This window comes from Thunnus albacares, chromosome 4, assembly GCF_914725855.1.
Source record: "Thunnus albacares chromosome 4, fThuAlb1.1, whole genome shotgun sequence".
Taxonomy (NCBI): domain Eukaryota; kingdom Metazoa; phylum Chordata; class Actinopteri; order Scombriformes; family Scombridae; genus Thunnus; species Thunnus albacares.
In genome coordinates, this window is record NC_058109.1 from 17,854,249 (window position 1) to 17,877,707 (window position 23,459).

Genomic DNA, 23,459 nt, shown 5'->3' on the forward strand with positions numbered 1-23,459 from the left:
TAGCACATAAACCTACTATTTTGAATTCTGAATCTAGCGAGCTGTGCTTTAAGAACATTGTCATCATGTTGAGATGAATAAGCCTGAGTCTTTGGCACTTGCCCTGTGCTGTCAAGACCATGCCACCATGCACTGTCCCCTTCACGCCACCTGACCCAGCCCTGCCAACAAACATTAGCCCAGCCGGGGTCTGACAGAGCAAGTGGGACCAGCAGTACTCCCCCCTCACGCTGTCAACACTCATCATATTCACACACATCCAGCACTTTTCTGAGAGAGAGGGAGGAATGCAGTGCCAAGGGAGGGGTGTGAAAGCAATGTCTGGGGCTGCATTCGCTGTCATACGAGATGTCATTCATGTCTTGTTGCTAGACAGGCACAGAGGTAGAGCGGTAGATGAATATCCAGGTGTTTTGTGTCTATACGACAAAAACTACAGTAAGCAACAACTCAGCACACATAAAACAAGAATATGTGGTTATTTTTTAATGCTGCTAAAATTTTCAAGTTCATTTTCAACTTTTCTCTTTGATCTTTTTTGTTCCAATTTAATACCTGAATAAATCCTACGGTAGAAACTTTTTAATCTTACTTAAAGCTTATCAAGGTAAAATTATGTAACAAGGCTGCTATTCATCTTTAAGAACACAATGTTTTATCACAGGGTTTCAATAATCTCCTCTTTCAGACTGCCATCTACTTCCATCTGGGTATATCTGCATTTGTTTTCAGTGAGATAAACATATGGAAATAATATTAATATAGCATCAGATTTACAGGCACTTGTATAAAAATGCCCTGTTTCTGAATAAAAGGTGGTTGGTGTAATGTGGAATACTAGTCTCTCTGTGGACACACACATGCATGAAGGTCATCTTCCTGGCTCCAGAATAAAACTGATCCATTAATATTTCAAGCCTGAAGGGAGGAGAACACTTGTGAACAGCAGTGAAAAAAAAGAGTGCATCCTCATTCTTCATGCTCAAGGTGTTTTAGGAGAAACGGGCAGTGTTGTTGTGCTGCTTCAGGGGAAAACTTTTGAATTGACTTTTGATTTTATACTTTTATCAGGTCACCTTATCTCTGCAGCCAGAGGAGAGTAAACAATGATATATAAAACTTATTGCTCCTATTCATCTTCAAGGGTTGAGCTGATATCTGTGTGAAAAACATAAACGAATACTCAAGAGCCCAATGGTGGATTTTAAAGGCCGATATATCAATATTTCAGAGTTAAGGTAAAGACGTATCGGCTAATATTAGTCTTTTACCATACATTTTTTTTGAAAGATTTGATAGGAATTCCTTGAGTGTGGTTAAGAGTTGTGACCAAGATATGCAAAAAGTGTGACATTTTATAGCTGAATAAGACTAAAAGTCTTACAGCATTGCTAGCAGCTTGTGAGGCTGTACTTACACAGCAGTGTTTTGAGATAAATGCTAACGCCAGCATGCTAAAATGCTTGCAATGACAGCTAACATGTTGATGTTTAAGGGACATAATGTTAATCATGTTTACCATCTAGTTTAATGTGTTAGCATACTAACATATTCCCCTTGCCACCCAGAGAGCCACGCCACTAGCGTGGCTAAAAATAACTTGTCAAAAACAATAACATAAGAGTAAAATTAACTGAAAATAGAATTTAATAACAATAAAATACTACAGAAATTAAAGTTAAATACAGAAAAATGCAGCCTCAACTGTAAGACAAACAAACAAAAAACATTAAATATATTTTATATGATACGATATAAGAGGTGAGCCATAAATTTAATTTTTTGGGGTTATACCTACAGTGATACTACAGGGCACTACACATTACTGTAAATAAAAATCTAAATAATAATGACAGAATTATGCACCTTATTGTAGTCCTCTGAGCACAAGAGGGAAATGTGTTTCTTATTTCTCCAAGACAAATAGTCTTTAAGTTGGTAATCAGTGTTTCTTATCAAATTTTTCATAATAACAAACAGGCAGGATGTTAATGTATCCAAATGGGACACCATCAAACTACTACCTTGTCATTAATTCAGGTACAGACATTGCTGACATTTAAAATGAAGCTTAATCGTTAGGGGACAAAGAGCTGCTGCACAGGAATCATCAATTGCCACTGAGCAGGATATTAACACAGTTTATGTGCCGATAGAAAGACTGGATGCATAATTGATTTCAACAACTGTCTCACATGGAGCTCAATGATTTACATGAGTATATCACTGAACATCTACCCAGCAGAGATCATCAAACAATATTGATGAAACATTTAGTGCCGTTATTACAGATAAATCCACAGTAAATTCTAATCGAACAGATGCGTCTACCGTACATGAAGTCCTGTGGTTCAACAGAGTTGGAGCCTCAGTGAGGACTGACCAGAACTACAAAGACCGCTCTGTGTGCTGTGCTGGCAGAGGAGACAAGCTCTTTCATTTTAGAGTCGTTACAACAGCCTAAGACACAGACCCAGAATCACTTTCTGGCAATGAGAAGGCGATGCCACCCTCCCCCTCTTTCTGCTTCCTCAACCCCAAGTATTCATAGTTGTCCCAGAGTTGGATTTCAGCGAGTGCCAGAACACACAACAAAGATAACAACATGATTTGTAGCATGAGGATCACAAGTGCCCAGGCTATAGAGAACAGACTCATCTCTCTGAACACATCCAATACTCTCACAGACCCACTCACATCGATGACAACTTGGCCACAGTCTCAGTCACCCACTGCTGATAATATAAAGTCTCTATTCATGGACTGATGAGATATCCTGATCTCGGCAAACACACAAACATCCACACATAAACTCACTGCAGATAAGGTCAATCACCTGTCAACCAGCCCACTATCCATCTACATCTGAGCTACTGTTGAAGCAATTAGTCAATTCACTGATAAGTCATCTGAAAATTGATTGCAACAATTTGGATAATCAAGTAGTATTTATTAAAGCCAGATCAAGCAAAAATACAAAGTCCTAGCTGTTTTTAGCCTCTCAAATGTGGTGATTTGCTTGTTTTCTCTGTTTAATATCAATTGAATATCTTGTCAGACAAAACAAGCAATACCAAGATGTTGCCTTGGACTCTGGGAAATTGATAGACATTTTCCCATATTTTCTGACATTTTATAGGCTAAATGATGAATCAAAATAATAATTGACAGATTAACAATAATGGAAATAATCATCACTCTACATTAAACTGTTTCCTATAAAGAGGATGGCAAGTCATCAAACAACACAGTAATGCATCTTGAGTGTGAAGTGTGACTATCTAAACTGGCAGCAACATTAAACAGAACCAAATTCTGTGAAAAACTGAATAAAACATAAAAATTCTAAATGTTTACCCAAACCCCCCCAGGTTCAAACCCCTCACTGTGATGCTTCTAGCTTAACTGGGCTCCCCATTGAACACTACTGTTTGTGAATGGGAAGCACATGAAGGATTATGTCTTTGTCTACATCCTTCCCAGGGAGGGACTTGTCCAAAATGAGAGAAAAAGGGAAAAAAATGTGGAGAAGTATACAGCAAAAGCATTACTGACAACTTCCTTTACAAGCCTGAGGCCAAGATAAGTCACATTATAGACTAGCTGATAATACCTGCATACAAGAAGAAGAAAACTGCTCGGGGGTAGCTCTCTTTAGAAAAGCCAACAAAGTACCACATGAACTCTGCATGAAATGATGAGCTGAGACAAACCAGCATTTATCCAATAAACACTAAAAAGAGCTCAAAAGTAATTCATCACAGTTTAACAGAGAATGAGACAGACTATAACTATGAAGACACTACGGAGGAAAGCTTGAGAAGACAAAGCAATTTAATTAAAAGGCAGTTAAAGAAGAGGATGGATAGGAGGCTTTGGGAATGGAGTAAAGGTAGACAGCATAGATGAGACTGACAAATGAGCAGGAGAAGGAGGAGGAGTATGACGACGCAGAGACACTGGGGGCATGTGAGAGGACTGAGCATGGAGGGCACTGGAAAAAGTAGAGAGGAGAAAAAAGTAGCGGGGAGAAGGACTCACATGAGTGCCTGGCAAATTCATGAATATTCATTACGGGTTATCTGCCAGTTTGCAGATAAATACAGAGTTCAGCTGCAAGTTCATCAGCTACAAGCAGAATAAAAAGCGGTAATGGAGGCTTAATATTTAAGAGTGTATGAGTTGGAATGAGTAACACTCAAGTGCAAGCTGCAGGGAATTCAGTGAACAGCAGTGGCCAATCACTTGTTTTGTTCCTGCCCTCTGCATCAACACACTGCCAGCAGATTAGTGGTTCGTTTTACTACAAGTAACGGCAAATATGAGTATTAGCAGACTGTCTTATAGAGGACTCCCACTTCAGTGGAGAGCAACCTCCCCATTAAATGACCCAGTTAATATAATTATTTCCTAAGAACCTTTTCTAATTATGGCACTAAAACCAAAAATAGAGTATCACTTTTATATGCTGTTAATGTACAATGTTAGGTAACTAATTTTAAGGTTGAATTAACTATGACTGATCTTTACTTTTAATTGTGTAAATCTACACCAGTTTCATCCTACTGTAGGAAAACATAAGGATCACCAAAGTCCGTAGGACTCATACTCATACTCTGGGGACCATGAATGTATGTACAAAGTTTCATAGCACTCTATGCAATAGTTGTTGAGATATTTTAGTCTGCTCTGGGGCTGGGTGATAAAACCAAAATCTCATATCCCCATATGGGTTATTTCATATCCTGATGATGATACCCATCCCGATGTAACACATTTTAATTCAATGAATAAATAGTTGGTCCGTGCCCCTGTGTGTGTGCAGCGCAGCAGAGGAGAGACAGACAGTGGTGGAGAGTTCAAGAGTTGATGACAACTAAACTCATTTACTGTAAGTGCAATAAAAGCTTTGCGACTAAAAAGCCAAGAAGAATAATTTATCAATATAATCCGCGCAAAAGATGGAAAGACTCCAAATGACGAAAAATATTGCTGTAAAGAGTGTGATTTGCATCACAACAAAATAAACGATCGAGCATAATACGAAACAATAGACATTTTTCTATTATCACACGATATATACCGTCATATTGCACAGCCCTAGTCTGCACCAAAGTTGTTTGTAATTGTTTTTCTCAATTCAATATCACTGTAAATTTAACACATTTTGGTTTTATGCCTAACTGAGTAGACAAGGAGAAATATGATGATAGTATTATAGTAGACTTTTGTTCTTGGTGCAGTCATAGAGACTGTTTTTAGATTCAGTTATATTCAACACAAACCCATTTTCTGCATGGACAGCAGGAGCTGGTCTTACAAGGTCATCCCTAGTTGGGCAATGAGACCCAGGTAAGCTAATCTGTGTGGATGAACAGACATCTCTCAAGGCTCCAAGACGACTGAGTATTACATTTTTCATTTTGCATTCAGTTGAGACAAGAATGTTCACTTGTTTTCAACAAGCCTAAAGGGAACAAGCTAAAAAAATCCATTCAAAAAAGCAGCTGTCTTACAGGAAAACAAAAACCGTCCTGGCACATTTGACTTATTGGAGAAGTGAGTGAAGTCCTGCTCAGGCTGCAGGCAAACACATTCAGCGCACTCTGTGGAACTTAACTCTTGTCTGCAAGAAGCATCATTCTGACTCTGAAGTAAAAGTGGCAAACCGTCACATAGCTGTTGAGATATTTCAGTCTGGACCAAAGTGTTGGACAGACTGAAATTGCTATCCCTAGAGGCATGCTGCTAGCATGGGTAAAAACCTGCCAACCAGCTATTTGCAGAATCTCACTGCAGCTTAAGTGGGGAAAATCCTCAGCAGAGGATTTTTTGAAATGACAGGCACACAAAGTCTACACTTTTTAGAAACAGGCGACATTTTAAATCCATTCTGCTATGTCTACACTCAGCATCCTTGGGAGGCCTATAATCACAAACACTGTGTTTCACATCTCTTCGTCAGAGCCCACTGCCACAGCATTTCGTCTGTGGAGACATGCAACACATCTCAGCATACGCAAGCATCATGGGCCATCACTTGTCTCAGAGACTGCCATGGGAGAGTGATTCACTGGCCGGGCTATGACATGATTCCTCCTTTGCTCTCATCTTGGCCTGCTGCCCCCACCCGTTGGTGTCACGACTGCTCACATCCAACTAGCTTTTACAGCCATTTAAAGGTTAACTACCTCTGGGCGTTGATGACACTGAGCAGAATACACAACAATGATTCTGTTGCTATTTAAAGCCCTGTCACAGCGTCCTGGGGGAGATGACAGACAAAACCATATCTGACATTATTTTATATATACATACATGTGTATAATAATTATCATAATTTTCTTTCATAATTTTCCCTAAAGAGGTTAATCTGGGCATACTGCCTAATTTTTGCAACTGAAATGGGAATGTATGTGGATTGGATATCGGTCCAATACTGACTCAAATAGCTGGATTGGGTACTGGTGACAATAGGCCGATCTGGTATCGGATAACATTATTTTAATAAATAACAATTCATGAAATTTATATCTATGTATTTATTTGTTACATTTTGTTTTACAAAGTTAGGAAAGCAATATTTAAGTCAATCCTGATGTTGCCTTACACATAGAAGAATGATCCCAGTCTCTTCCTCCCAGTGAGGCATATAGCTTATTAATCAAACACTGGTAGTACTGGCAGTACTCGGTATCGGCCAATACCTAAAGCCCAGGTATCGGTATCTGTATTGGGACTGAAAAAGTCAGATCGGTGCATCCCCAGTATTTTATTAAATCTGAATCCACCAATGAATCTGATTACTTATTAACAAAAGTGCTGAATAATTTAATGTTTAAGAACTAAGATTGTCATTCAAGGGATTTTCAAGATAGATTATTTTGTTTTTATCTGTATGACATTGGTCTTAGTGCTTCCATTTTACATCAACCTATTGCTGGCGGCTGAAGTCAGTGCGGAGGTACCTTAAACTGCAATTCCACTGACGGCCGCTAGATGCTGGCTCCAACGGTCTCCCATTCAAGAATTGTCAACTTCTGTCTAGAAATACTTAATCAATATTTTTTTTCAATGAGTCATTATGGTCTCAACTTCTAAATTGAGGCCCTCTAAGTGTGCTGGTGGTCATTTTGGAAATTATTGCTCCGTTAGTAAGATTTGAAGACTTATAGTAGCCGTTGATTGATAGTTCGCTCACCTGCTTCTCTTTAGTTTAATGCTACTTGATAACAATATCTGCCCTGTTAGCAACATTTAACTAAAGTATCTAACATAAGTGTGCCCCACTATGGAGGGTTTTAAGGGCCGAAACTAAATATATAAATACATAAATAATTATATAATTAAATGCTTAAATAAATTAATAAATATATAATTATATAATTTAATGCTTAATTTTCACCATAAATAAATAAATCACAAATTAAATGAGACATTAAATATATAAGTGTTAAATTTATTTATGTATTTATGTGACTGATCCAGTCATTATAAAATTCAATGTTTCCACCATCAGTTATTTCTGTTTTTGTGCCACAGCAACCCCTGGTCTTATGTTACCTTGCATTAAAATTCCAATGATTTCACAGAATTTGATATTAGTGAAAAAGACAATTTTAGGACATTGCACACTGATCAGGCTCAGTCTCTGCGCATGCTTGTGCTTGTCTGTGGAAGTGAATACACGTTATGAGTATTTATGTGAGTCAGTTAGAGCAAGGCTTAGTTCACCCAAGACACTCATTTACAGTATAAGTGGAGCTGTTTTTTCTTGCTTTGTTTTTTTTTTTTTTTACAACCCACTTGATTCTAGTACATTGCCCTCTGTCAGCAGGCTATTATTAACTGCCTCCTCTCTTTTCAACCAGCCTGACATCGAGCCTTTCTCTATCCTACTTTTATTGACCTGCAGATAGCGACAGTCTTTGAATTATTTCATGCAGCCTCTCCACCACTTCAGGTTTTCAGTGGAAACAAAGCCTGGTATTAGCTTACTGTATCACCACATGCAGGTTCTAGTAGGTGAATGTCTGCAAACTAGCATCAGTAGCTCAGGTGTTTCAGCCAGCCAGAGCCCCCCCCCCCCTCCTTTTCACATGCAATGCAGAGAGCGATGAAGGAATTTTACATGGCTGGATACAGTACAGTATGTTATTGCCTGGAGTGGAAAAGTAGGTCATCAGCCTCGCAGGGAGCAGTGGAGCTTCAATGCTTTGCTCTGCAGAGTGGCATGCTTACTGCACTCTGACTGTACAGCCAATGTTAACAGTGTTTAATCCCTTGTTATGTGTGCTCACAAGCAGTATCAACACATTTATGTGACCTGGATGCTTAATACACTATACTCCACAATTCTACATTCAGAATTCCTGTTAAGCATCTTAAAGCCACTGCAGGAAAAAGAAAAATCAATGCAGCACATCGAGCAGAACATGTGTCAGACAGTGACGACATAAAGAAAGTGACAGTAGCTTGACAGCCTTTAAACATATTTTTTTTAATCTGCTGCCTAAATCAACAGATTCACCTCTGCAACTACAGCTTGTGCCAGTGGAAGAAAAGCAGATAACAAGTAGATAAACAAGTCTAGCTTTTAAAGAAACACTTCCAAAGAGGACACTTCCAAAGAGGAGAAACAACAGAAAGACATGTGGAAGGTCCTTCTACATTAAAAAAAAGTGAAACACAAATCAAGAGCACACTGAGAGCACAAGACAGACATAAGAGCGGCTGTAACATGACGTATACAATGCAGTCAATTACTACTGCCTGAGGAAGAGCACTGAGCTTGTAAGAGGTGTATAGAGAGAGCGTAAGAGACTCTTCATTAATGTCTTCTAATAACAGAGGCACACGCTTCTTTACTTTTAATCCTTTTAGACCTCAGTGCATCCTTCAGCACCATTGATCATCCAGTTTTAAATGAATGCCTATTGGCATTGGGTAGGTGTCACCGGCACTGCTCTTGACTGATTCGTACTTACTCCAATATAACGTTCACAGTCACCATTGGCAACTCATCCTCCTCCTCAGCAAATACAACACATGTCCAGCCACAAGACTCCATTGTTTGTTTAATCTTTCCTTTCTACATGCTCCTTCACGAAGGTGTAATAATGCATTAGAAAGAGTAGATATGCATTATTTTATTGCTACACCACTAACACCAAACTGTGTGTCCTCTCAAAAGCAAATGATCCACCCGACTCTTGACGTTTTAAGAAAGTGACTTCATGATGTCAAGTGCTGTATGTCTTGAACCTTATTATATGTCAGCGATAAAAAGTCTGAAGTAACATTTTGCCATTTCCAGCAGCAAAGAGGTCTATCTGCCAGCATTAGATAAGTGGCCAGAAACGTGTGAGTGGTTTTTCACAGTGATTTGACTTTTAAGGATGAGGTTATGAGTGCAGAATTGTCTTGCATCTTTCATTTAGAGTGTATCAAATGTCTTTTTTTTTTTCTCAGCCGACTTTATAACCTTCATACAGTAGTCAAAAATTCAATTTCACATCTTCTGCTTGTCCCCAGTATGGATGATGGTACTACAGTAGTGCTGCACAGAGACCTTATCACCCCAATTTTGTCTCTGCTGGACTGGTTCCCAATCAGTTTTACAAATGCCAAAAGGATTTTATTATAGTTCAAGCTCAGGAGCATGTGGCCCCTGGCTAAAATACTAACTTCTCTGCTTTTAACTTGAGATTTTTTTGTACTTGTGGCAGTCCCAGTATGTAAGACTTTTAAATTTATTCATCTATGAAATAAATACATATATATTTCACTAGAAGGGATTCATGTGGGAAGAGAGAGGGGGAAAACCAGAATCATAAGCCTCCACAGGAAGTAGAACAAGAGATATTGTGGTACATTCCAAGACATGGACCACCAGGAGGCCCCACATTAAATGCATTTCTACTAAAAGAGGGAAGAAAACAGACTCCAGAAATAATCTCACTGCAACAAGCCTTCATGTACCGTTTCTTCTTTAAATTTTTAATGGCTATCATGTTAGCAAATGCTAGCATGCTTCCATACGATCACAAATGACTCCCCTCAAGCCAAAATTATACTTTCCACGTTTGCAAGTATGCAAGGGTCCGCTAGGGTCCGTGTGACATAAATTTCGTCATCGGAGGGTGTACGCATGGGCTCTGTGTGGACATCAGCGTATCTCCAATTGGTTGTGGCCACTATGCTGTCTTCCTGTAGATGCCCATCTACTGTGCATGTGTGGAACGCATCCTCCAAGCGGACTCCAGAAAGTAGTATAAACAAAACTACTACTATCTGTGGTGTCCGCAGCTGTCCATGTACGCCTCCACTCTGGAGTGTATTTGTGCCTTTAGAGTCTCTCTTTAGAACCTCTTTTTGTCTACCCACCAGTCCAGTATTGACTTGGCTTTTATATATTATTTAGTCTATGAGCTCCTAAAGAAGCTTGCTAGATGTTTTACTTTTCCTTCCTCCAGATCTTTGCCAGTTTGTATGGACAGGTAGAGCACAATCACATTACAAGGAGTCATTGAGCATGGTCAAGCTTTTGTTGACTTTTCTTTACTTGTTGTTATAACTGAAGGCTCAGTTCATTTGCATTTCCCAAAAAAAAAAGGCTGTGGCACAAGTCAGTTTCCTATCTTATTTTACAAAAAACAAAACCTTAACAACAGTGATTCCAGTGTACATGAGTCACAGATATCAACCATCTAATCCCCTAGGTATGACTCTGCATATGCTGCTAGCTACAAAGATAATTCAATATGGGAACAGTTGCAGAGGAGTCTCCTTGGATAACATTCAGACACTGATCTAGTCATTATTTAAATCCTTGGCTCAGACACACAAGCAGGAAGCAAAAAGTTGCACTCATATTACCTTCAAGAGAAGCTTGTGCACAAATGTACACTCCACAATACATCACAATTCAGGCCAAATTGGCACCAAACCATTTATCTCACGCTAAAAACAGGTCCAGCTTCTAAATGAGTCATTGATTCCTTTAAAATCCACTAATGGATTGTTTTCTTGTTGATTTGTTCTCCAACAAGGTGCTAACTTAAAAACTATGAAATAAGTATAACTTTAATTTTAGTTTGAAAGAGGATCTCTCATTTTAACCTGCTGGGTCCATGAGTGCTCACGAAACATCTGCCAGGAGAACTGATTCCACACTTTGTGCTGCAAGTGACAGGTTGTCGGAAGTATTAGATCAGGCAGAACATGCACCATTCACCTATGGTCATTTAGAACCAAATCGATATGTACTCAGCCTTGCTAGAGTCCCTATTAATTACACTAATCAAGCAAATGTGTATTGATCACTGATAACAGCACTTGACATTTGGAAGCTCTTGATGAAAGCTGAGGAACTGCTATTCCTACCCAGTTCAATAAGAAGGCAATCAAAGAGAAAGATGTTGCTGTGGGGTTTGTAAATGGAACATACATATACAGTACCAGTAATGTACATGCGCATATAACTTTTGACTGGTACTGTACATGTGAAACCTGTTCTTATCATTAATGCATCAGGGCTGCAATACAGTAGTTTTCAAACAAAAATATAAGATATTTCATTGATAAAATGATCTCACCACAAGATTTACACATTTATTAGCGTAAACATTTGCCTACTTAAAGCACAGACAAGCCAGTACAAAGTCAACCCAGAAATATATGTTCTCCAGCACTCTTGGTGTTTGGCCAGATACAGTACCGTAATCACAGGGCCGTATTCAATTTATTGCTTTTAGTATTTAGTATTTTAATGTATTACATACTGAGTAGATGTACCACCAACTGATCATGAAGCCAAGACATCTATCAAATAAACCTAAACTAAAAGATAAAATCTATTCAATATTAGCATCATGAAAAAGATACCCATACCTCAGCAGTTGATACTCCTTTACTCTTCTTTTCAAACAATATATTTCTGACTCATGTTTCCTTTCTTCCAGATTGTCTCATGTGGCTCATATACAGAGCTACGTCCTGATAACAACCACAAAGGTATTCTTTCAGTATCACAAGCAAACTCTCCCTTCAAAAAGTCCATCTTATGTGATGTGTCCCCCTTTGGCACGCTGTGACATATTTGGCTCATATGTTTCGAATATACTGTAAATCCATAAGGCCTAGTTGTCATTACAAATTAAAATTGTGCTAATCAAAACTAATGTGTCTCTTAATTAAATGTGGCAGGCCCAATATTCTGAAAACTGACTACATGGAACAGAAGCTTCCCACACACTGGACTCTTAGACAGGATTGCACCAGCCGTTCATAAGTCCATCACTAAATTTGTGTGTAAAGTCCTTCCTGAGTTCTTAGTGACTTCTAACTAGTTTTAAACTAGTGATTTTACTAAAACAGGACATGTTTCACCATTAAAACTTCAGAAATGTTTTAGCTAGTAAACACTTCAGTAATGTGTAACTCAGTTGCTAGGAAACATCTGTAGTGCTGTCCAATAAGGAGCAACCAACTGGGCACAGGAAGTCACTGTAGCATCACAAGCTATAACATAATTTCCAAAAGTAACAGTTTTAGGGGCCAAAAGATAAAATAAACTTAACTGCAAATCCTGTCTGAATCTAGGTATGACTCTATTTCATTTATATCTACATACCCGGAGAACTATGTTTGTTTTAGAATTAGTAGTATTCATGCAGTTTACACTGAGAGTAAAACATGCGATTATGCTAGACTAACCGTTGTTATTTGGTCATATAGTCGAACGTTACTAGCATAAAGTTTTCTAGTTTGAGGTATATTGTGTTCCTCCTGTGAAATTTCAAGTGTCAGGTCAGATATGTTAGTCTTGTCAGTTGGTTCATTCAGCCAGTTTGCACAACAGTTCCACCTGGCAATTAGTAGGTGTAAATATTTAGTAACAACTAATCTCTAGGTAAGATCTAGTTTGTGTGGTGCAACTGGTTTTATTTTAGTGATGCGTAAATCTCCACTTAGTAAACACTAGGCTAAGTTTGAGCACCTGTCTCTTGTTCCTGAGCACTGCTGGGTGAAATTTGAGAAATTAAGAACAAACATAACTTACAAACCTAGAAAACTAAACAGTGAAACCTGATATTTTGAGATACTTCCTACACTCTCCTCTGCTCTCCTCTAATCAATCCATTGCACCTTGAGAGTGATTCCTCACACGTCATTTGGTGCTATATAAATAAAATTGAATTGAATTGAATTGAATATTAAACCATCACAGTTGGTGTTTGCCTGCTTAACCTCCCACCTCTCTATGTTTCTGCATATCAGCTTATACCATACTATGCGCACACACACGTCAGCCAAGAGATGACACATCAGGAGTGTTGGGCAGGTGCTGCAGTGTTACTGGGGACCTCATGAAACCATCAACCATTCTACTGGCACACCAGATTGTCAGGGTGAGTAGGGGCCCTGTTTACCTGAATCAGTGGCACAAGCGCAGAGTGCTGTTGCTCCAAGGTTTTATGTGCTCATACAACCTTTTACTGGAAATGCTAAATTATTATAGCTCTAGTTAGTGAAGGCATGCAAAATCTAGCAAAGCAAAAACGGCTGAGTGGTAAGATAGTGAGTTTAAAAGCTAGGAGGCAATTTCAAATTGAAAGATGCAACACAGGGGAGGATAGTATGAGTGCAGTAAAAGAAATCCCTTGTGGCTGCTACACAGCTTCACCTTTGAGAACTCAGTCAGAGTAATTTATTAAACTCACCTCTGCAGCTGTACAGTATGTGCTTCAGAGTAATGGTGAAGGTTGGGAAAAAATGGCTATACACAGTCAATCTGTTAACTTAAAATATCATTTTTCATAACATTCCCACGTGGCCATGAAGTGCTTGCCGTGTGTTATGGCTGAATGAATGGTAGATGTTTCATTACTGCTGGCATCACGGCTGATATTCGGGGAGAAAAACGGGATAATGTGCCACTTCCACCTGTAAAACATGTCTAAATGTTGGTATATGAAGGTCTGACCTGGCAGAGCTGGTAGTGAAATGAGGGGTGGCCTTGCATGTGCATGCACTGGATAGGTTGCCATGGTTACAGCACTGCATTACCTCACTGAAATGAAATTAAGAACATCAACACATTTACACGTTTGCGTGGGTCGAAAAAAAACAACAAAAAACTATTATTCTAAAGCAAAGACTCATTCAGTAACAGCTTTTTTCTGTGCTCTATTTTTAAATTCAGTTTGTTGTGTTTTTGAAGGTCAACACTGATGGGATGAAGACTGAGGCTGGGAAGAGTATTGGTGGTATTCATCTATTCAGTTTTATTGGCAAGTATTTATCTCAGTTGCATGATGTTAAATGCTGAATGAGGTTGCAAACAGGACCATAAGGGTATTTTCTCATGTGTGTATGGCTTTGAATTGAATCCTTATTGACTGCATTCACCATTGCCTCTCTAATGATCTTTTCATGCTGTAACTTTCAAAGTTATCACGTAGTAATGCAGGATGACTCTGCAATCAGTCTGAAAAGCTATCCAATAAAAGCAGTGAATAATGGAATATAAAGAGCACTATGCAGGTTACATACAGCTCAATCAATCAGCTCTATCAACAAAAGTGCGATGATTACCTCCATTATTTATTAATCTGTTGATAGTTTTTACGATTATTGGATTAATCATCTAGTATCTAAGTGACAATAAAGATCCGGACATGTTGTGTCTACACCACTAGACCACCGGACGCCCACCATTGGTTTTTGAGTTTATAATATGAAACAGCAGGTAAAAGGGGTGATCCAAGTATATTTTAATGGGTCGTTATCAGCTAAAATAAACCAAATCTAATGCAGATTAATGTACTCTTGACAGCTAGGTTCTACAGTGTGAGCATTTCGCTGCATATATGAGTAAAAATGAGAGTGTTGCAAATGATTTGGGTTCGCAGCTGCAAGCAACTCTGAGTTTAGACATCTGGATTGGTTAAATAAACAAATTCAATAAGCTCCGATACTAACAAATCTGTAGACTGCTGGCAATAACTTCATATTTACTGTGCACACATGATATTTGGTATCAATATTCTCATCTTCCAAGAAACTAAATAAGCATATTTCAAATCATTGAAAGATATAAAAAAGACAAACTGATGTCTTCATCTTTTATGCAGAAATCTATTTTGTATGTTTTAGACACCCAGGCCATCGACATAGTAATAAAATTTGGCTGATTTATTCAGGGACACCAACACTCAAAGAGCATGTGTGCTGTATTAGTGCTACTACCTGTCCATTAATCTGGAGAGTAAGGCCTCTGTGTGTGTTAAATGTCATCTGGGTTGCATCTGGAGATATTGGAGATCAATAAACTGTTAACTGGGTTGAGTTGCTTCGAGGAGAGCACTAAAGGACGCATGTCCCTCATTGGTTTCACTTCACTCACAGCATCAACAACAAGAGACAATGACAAGTTGCCAACAAACCACAAATACATGATCATTAAAATAAGAGTCTGAAATCCAAGATCTGAGACAAACTAATCTGATAATACATCTAATCTAGTCATTTACAACATATTTTTCTGCATCTATATCATCTCAAATCATTCACACTGTGTTATCAATACTATTTATTATCACTATCGATGTATTTCCTTCAGACGTCAAAACAATTGTGTTTAATAATTGATGTTGGCTGTAATCAAACCTGTGGAATAATACAATCATTAAGTTTTATAACAATTTAACTGTAAAATCTACTGCAAAGATAAACTCACACATGATAATGAAACACAGTTTACAGTTGGAACAACAGTACAGCTCTATAGCATCATAAACAGGAAAAAAAAGGACAATGGATGAATGATAGATTAAGGCATGAATAATTGAACAACCTCTTTGCTGGCGAAATAAGATCTATTTCTAAACACACATTTCTATCTCAACTTAGCAGAGTTAGTTTTATTATGCAGAGGTAAAGTCATGTTAATGACATCCTGACACCTGCACTGGACAGTTATGCATTACTGCTAAATTAATGGCACATTAATTCAGACTGTATCCAACCACATTAGGTCTCCCACGTGAACTTTTATACAAAGTAGAGCAATTAAAAAATGTGCATGGTCATTTTATTTTTATACTTTCTGGAGAGAGCGATAGGGCTGTTCCTACATGGTTATCATATTCGAATGTTAAGACAAATACGCTTCAAATAAACACCTACAGACAGGCATCTTGGCCATTTTTCTCACTCTTTCTTATACCACAATGCAGAATTTATAAGTTTTCACATAAATGGGAAACTGTGTCCAAGCTTTTTACTGGTACTGTATAAACTGTATAATGTATATTTTATACATATAATAAAGTAAAATGCTGGTGTGTTTAAATTTGTGTCATTTACTTCACACAGTTCTATAGTACTTCTTTTTCCAGTGTGTGGCTTTGTTGTGATAACTCAGTGATGTATTTCACTGAGGAATGTTCATGGGGTGTGGGATCACACTGCCTTTGGGAAACAGTATCATGTCATCTTTCTTTTTTGGATAATTTGCTTATCTATCTGGCTCTAAGTCACAATCAGTGCCTGTCCAAATAGGTTTTTCTAAACTTTATGTTTCAATAATGTCACCATTTTAATTAATTAATGCCATTTTTGGCCACATGTTAATAGTTAATGCCATCATCATCATAGTTCAAACAACCTCTAAAATCTCCGACAAGGCATTAATCTGCAATGTACTCGAAAGAAACTAATGATCAGCCATACAGGCTTAGGTGGCAAAAAATATTCAAGTCACAGTCAGGTGGTGCTTACTGATTTTTATCTTTATAATCCTAAAAAGAGAGAAACATATTTTCCAGCTAATCAGTGGTATTAAAGGTCTTCTCTCAGTAGTAAGATTGAACTTTTAATCACTAGGAAAACTCTCTAAGGTTGTATTTGTAAGACTTTTAGTATGTTACCTCTTAATTCTTTTCATCTGGAGCATCTCTTTAAAATATCTCAACTAGCAGTAAATATTGACTTATTTTATGTGATGAAAAAAAACGATCACCCACTGCAAATATGTTGGTGCCTGCTGTTTTCGCAGAACGAATAGAGTAAAAAAAAATACTGTATTGAGTGTATCATTCAGTATGAATATAACCATGGCAACCATAGCAGAGACGAATGGAGACAAGGCTGGTTCATCTTTGTGAGTTAGAATCACTGAGCTATTACACCGAAGTATTCCAACTTCATTCACCAAAGATTCAATACCTTTCTTTTCAGACACACACTTAAAAACCTTTAGAAAACCCAGATAAGGTTTTTTTTTTTTATTAAGGGTGGTTCAAACTTCATTATAACATGTACACCTGCTTCTAAACTGCAGTGCTGCAAAGGTATGTTATATCATTTGGCCAGTATTATGATACAAAATATATGTGGTCAACTATTGTATATTTTATGCACTTCCAAATGTGTGTGCATGTATGCGTGTGTGTGTGTGTGTGTGTGTGTGTGTGTGTCTGTGTGTCTGTGTGGAGGGGGGTGATAGCTATGCCAGGAATCCACTGGGAGGCAAATCAATGAATGAGCTTTAACTTGATGCATTGTGCATCCTGACCAATGATCGTAAATGCAGTTGCATGTACATTTCTGGATTTTCAGCAGCTGGTGACGTAAGGGATGTAGGCTAATTGCTCCTCCAGACACATTAACAAGAAAGAGGAGAAAAGAGTCTTTCCACTGCTTTATAGGACTGTTATTGTCCCTGCTCCAATAACAGCGCAGCAGAGCTCCTTCACTGATGGGACCACCAAAGTTAAAATTAGTAACACCCAGACTTTTCCCACTATGACAAGTCAAAATATCTGCTGTGAAAAATGCAGATTGCAGAGACCCAGGTTTTGTTTACCAATAGTAGTACAGCAAAATTAATAACGACTGCATTAAATTTAGGTGAGCCAGTACTGTCCATGCTGGCTAAAATGAATGACTTACTGGGACACTTCATGGAACTAAGCCCTTGCAAACAAAACCAGTTCCACCAGTGTTTTTTCTGCTACTGTATGATGAGTCAAAATGTCTGCTGTGAAAAAGAATACATGAACATGGTGAACATCACGGCACTTATGAAGATTATTGTATTGTAATTGAATGGAGATGGTGCTTTTATAACTGTACTGTAGAGTCTATGATCAACAGCATTTCACTGAGTCTGCTACTTCTGCAGAATCTGAAATATTATAGTTCCACCTTAATGATTTCAGCTTGAACATTTGGGAGGGCGTGACCCTGTCTCCTGCTGGACCGACCTGATTGGTAAAAAAGGCATGTGTAGGCAGTCATAATGTGAGGGGACAGAGAGAAACCCTTTTTTTGTTCCAGTGAACGATTTCAGGTTAAAGCCAATAATGAATACAGGATTGTTGTGGAGAAGTTCATAAATCAGATCTGATCACACTGACATTGCATCGGCCCACTGATCTTTGTGTTTTGACATCTCTGAACAAGTCACCTTGGAATTTGGCACTTTGTTATGGGATATATACAGAAGATTATAGTCTCAACAATTAACGGTTAATTGCACTACAATCAAAAGATTAATCAATAAGGAAACAAATCATTAGTTGCAGCCCTACAATAAAGAAAAATATTCAGGCTTTATCTAATTGTGACGTCTTTGTACCTGAGTGCTGTATGTTTCTGTGTGAATGAAGTCAAGGTAATGCTTCGATTTAACAATTATGATTATATAATGGTTCCCTTTTCAGCACTCAAACTTGTTTTCTACTGAATGTTAACCTCATGTGACGTCCCTGTCACCTCAAAACTGTCAAGTTTTAATATTTACAACTTCCTAGATATCTGATGTTATTGATTTCTTCATCAGAACTGACAACATGTCTCCTGAGTCTAAATTATGACAGAGAATCTTCACTGTTTCCAATTATAATTGGGCCCTGATTCATTTTCAGGTAATCACGTGGATTCATAAATATCTTGAGCAAAGCCTTGTTTCTCCCTTATTCTCTGCCTCTGATCATCTATTATCTCTACCTCTCTTTCTTCATCTCAACATCATTCTCATTCTCTGATCATCCTCCACCAGACTGACAAGGTTCTGGAGCGTTTTTGCAAAAACCAATTAAGAGGACAAGGTCATATCAAGTTACAGAGTCTGTTCCATCAAGCACCATCTACGTCAGCTGACTGTGGAGTCAAGTGTAACTAATGTGAATGGATTGATGTTGACACAGGTAACATCTTGATGAGTCTTTGCCACTGGCTGAGGCACTCTTGCACTCTTCAACTGTGAGAGAGGTTAAGTACGATGTGAAAAGATGAGGTGGGAAGAAGATACAAGAAGAATTCTGAATTATTAATGGGGCTGATAATGGAAGGTGTGATTGGAAAATAAAAGATGGGGAAGGATCAGATTTGTCACCTGCAGCCTAACAGAAGATGAGGATTGAGAATGAATGTGGAACAGACTTTGCACAATGTTTGCCAGCTGTTATAAATATGTCACTTAATTAAACACAGCTCTCCTCTAAAACCTCCATTGTAACTTCAAAGACTGTAGAAAACTGCCTGATGACAACTGCAGGTATCACAAAGTCAACAGATACATTTTACCCCTACTGCAGCAACAGAAAATGCAGAGCACTGATTATTCGATTTGACAGGAAACAACTTTGCATGATGTGTTATTACGCTATTACAAATTGCAGTACATTTTCTCAATCAAAATTTTATGCACTATGTGATGAACATGTCCAGCCACTAAGATAGATTTAGCCATTATATTGCTGTGTATTTGAAAAAATCTGTTTCCACCCATAATAACATCTTTTTTTATAAATTTTCCATTGAAATCAATTTTTTTGGTCTCCCCTCCACTCAGAAATGTGTTTTGCTTATTGTTACTAGGTTGTTTGAGCTTCACTGTGCAGAATGACATATGCATTTGACAGCAGAAGACTGTTTTCACCTTCATCTGATGAAGGGGTCGAGTTTCTCTGTGTTCAACTTAAAAGTTTAAGACATGTACCTATGAGCATAATTTGTGAGATCACAACTAGTTGGGAGTCATTTGTGGTCCGGTATGCAACTTATACAAGTGTGATGTGGAAACTTGAAGCCTCCAGTGCACATACACTAAACTTTTCAGTGAAGTAGGAGACATCTTGTGTCCCGCAGTTTTGAAATGAACAATATTTGCATATTCATAGATAAGAATTTCTAACAAGGGAATTTAACTTTTTCATGGAAAAACCATGTCAGACACAAATTAGTATTCAAAGCAGAGCATTTCATATTTAAACATGTCTGGAGGGGATTTTTGATAAAAACACAATCAACCACTTGGGTGTAATGTGGATGGACTCACCTGCGGTCAAACCCACAGGGAACTATCACAACATTTTCAGCTTTTATGAGCTTTTTTGCTTCTTTTAGCTTGTTTTGATTTTATGTATTGCGTTGTATGATTGAGCACCATCAAAACAGGTCAGACAAATGACTAGCGACTAGCTAGTGAAGAATGTCAAAACACTGAGTAAGTTTAAGCCACAATTCTGATAGAATTATAATGTTGCCTTGAAGCTGCTAGATGTTTAAGTAGACATTCACTTGTAAACACGTTTTATAAGATGATAAAAGCTGTGTGTTTGGAGTTTTTCTGCCCCCTAATGGCCAAAGGTATTGTTATGTAAGCTTCCTTTCCAAAGAAATTAACAATGTCAAATAAATCCTCTGATAGAGATTTTTTTTTTTTTGGTAGCAGCATAAAAGACTGACCCCTGCTCAGAGAATATCAGGGACGATTCAAGTATTTCTCTTAATGAGGAAGTTTGGCTTGGGGTCACAGTGAACTAATGAGCTGAGGAACAGCACATCTTTCAGGCTGCGTGTGTGTCTGATTTTGAGAATCATGTGAATGAGATACTGCACACCTATATGGGGAAGAGCATACATGTGTCTGTGCAGGCTTGATATAGTTGGAAGTGAGTTGTGAATATTTCCTGAGGCAGGATGGTGGTTTGTGACATCCTGTTATCCTGTTTGGTATTTGTGGAAGTGAGAATGCCACACATTATTTGGTTTTTTCATGTTTGTTTTTTATCTAAATGTTCATGAAGCTGATATTAATTTTTTTGCTAGCTCTGAGCATCCTTTCTTTCAGTGACTCTAATTTAGCAGGGGACAATGAATATATTGTCTAATGTAAAATATACATCAATCTCAAAGGGGTCTAGTGTGCAACATAGTTTTCATGTACTTATGTATACACTAAACAGTCTGTTCCCTGTCTGTGGGTTGTAAAATGTATAATAAAGGTGAAGTCCTTAGGATAAAAAGGACATGTTTGAACATGAACAGTCATAAACACATAACCCTGAATATTAGTGACATTCTCACTTCCACAAATACCAAACAGGGTAACAGGATGTCATAAACCACCATCCTGCCTCAGGAGATATTCAGAGCTCATGTCCCACTATATCAAGACCAACACAGACACATGTACACATCTCATTCACATTCTCAAAATCACACACACATACACACACACACACACACACACACACACACATACACACAGCCTGAAAGATGTGCTGTTCCTTGGCTCATTAGTTCACTGTGACCCCAAGCCAAACCGCCTCATTACGAAAAATCCTTAAATCGTCCCTGATATTCTCTGGGCAGGGGTCACTCTTTTATGCTGCTACCAAAAATAAAATAAAAAAATCTTCACAAAGGATTCATTGGACATTGTTAATTTCTTCACACAAATTAACTCTCCACCATTTAAAAACATGTTTTTTTAGCTTGATAACAAATGATTAAAAAATGTATCCTATGTGTGACTGCAGTGAGGATCAATTTCTTGCTAGTTCAGCACATAAACACACATGTATTTATTGAGGACTTAGTGGTATTCACCAGAGACGTGACTAACAGTACGTAAGTATATTCTTTCACTTTGTGGGTAGTTGTGAAGTTGTCATCTTTGGATGGACAGTCTCACCCTGAGCCCTTGTCTCTGTCATGTGAAGTGAGTCATGTCTGTGAAGCACTATTATTATCGTCTGCCCGGGGTGGGAATTAGAGATAAGCTGCAGAGGAGGCTCATTTCAGGAATGAAGGAATGAAGTTGAAAAAAAATAAAAGCATATCCTCACTTAGCTTTTTTGGATGAAGAAACTGCCTCTCAAATATGCCTTTGTGCCTTTAATATACTTGCTACTTATGTAACAGACAATAGCTATGACTCTACATGTGCTGAAATAATAATTATTTAAGACTGTAAGTAAATATTCAAAATCAACATTAAAACTGAAATACATTTTACACTTAGTTTTATGGAGCAAATCTGTACTCAATCATGCTATTGAGCCAAATGTGATCATACTGCTTTGATATATTGAACGATAACAATCCTGTACTCATTCACTTCTCAGGGATGAAAATCGTTGCTCTGAGGGTTAACTTCTGTTCTGCACCTAAATTGGTGACAGTAGACTTCGCCTTTGGCTGCATTGCTTTGCATTTAGATTAGTCTTACCACTGCTATGCAGTCAGGACCTAAAAAAATAACTTTCTGAGTACTGTATGACGGTTGGCATAGACTTGCTTGTAGGGATGCAGTTAAACTTTACAAGCAGCAGCAAACCTCTAGTGGACTTTCTTTGCCCATGGTTTTGCCTCTCGGGCTACAAAGGCTAACACCTATACACTCAGAGGTTGTACTTGCAGCCTAAGAGGAGGACTGCAAAAAATACTGCAAACTCATCTGCATGTTTTTTGGAAAAAAAAAATCTTTAGTTTTATTTACAGTCATTCTCCTTAAAAGATATTAGAATTTAACATTAATTAAAGATAAGGCAGTAAAGTACAGTGCTTAGTAAAGGTGTCAATGCAATATACAGTATATCTATCATAAAGTATGAGAGGTCTATCAACAAAAACTAAATGTGATGAGTGTGAGCATTTCCCTTTTTTATTCCCTTTTTTATTAGACAACATTGATCTGGAAATCTCCATAACCAAAGTCATTATATGTTTTTTTGGAAGAACCTCTGACTTCATGTCACTTATGAAACCAAACCTATGCCCTTGTTCAGGCTAATGCTACTACAATTAGTTGATTAATCAGTTGACAGAAAATTAATCTGCAACTATTGTGATAATCAAATAATCATTTTTCAGTCATTTTCAAGCAAAAAGTCCAAATATTTTCTTCTCTGTTGGTCAGACAAAACAAGCAAATTGATGACATCACCACAGGCTCTGAGAAATTATGAGTGCCATTTTTTCACATTTTTTTCACATTTTATTGACCAAACAATTAATCATGAAAATAATTTGTGAGTTGTAGCCCGACATTACGCTAATTACCAGTTCTACTTCACAACATGAAATCATTAAAAGTAAACAACTGGCGAATACTAATGTTTCAAAATCCTTTCTGAATACAGCAGGAACAGGAGTCAAAA

At 37.9% G+C, this 23,459-nt stretch overlaps 1 protein-coding gene across 3 annotated transcripts in view; it reads right to left on the reverse strand.

The window, feature by feature from the left end:
* gnai2b (guanine nucleotide binding protein (G protein), alpha inhibiting activity polypeptide 2b) overlaps positions 1-23,459 on the reverse strand; it is a 42,350-nt gene that overhangs the window by 14,839 nt on the left and 4,052 nt on the right. The window contains exon 2 of one of the 3 annotated variants that reach the window (XM_044349602.1): positions 13,988-14,074. The exons of the other annotated variants lie outside the window; for them this stretch is intronic. Within the exon in view, the coding sequence (XP_044205537.1) occupies positions 13,988-14,051 (64 nt within the window). The 5' untranslated portion in view covers positions 14,052-14,074. The remainder of the gene's footprint in view (positions 1-13,987; positions 14,075-23,459) is intronic. 3 annotated transcript variants of the gene reach the window in all.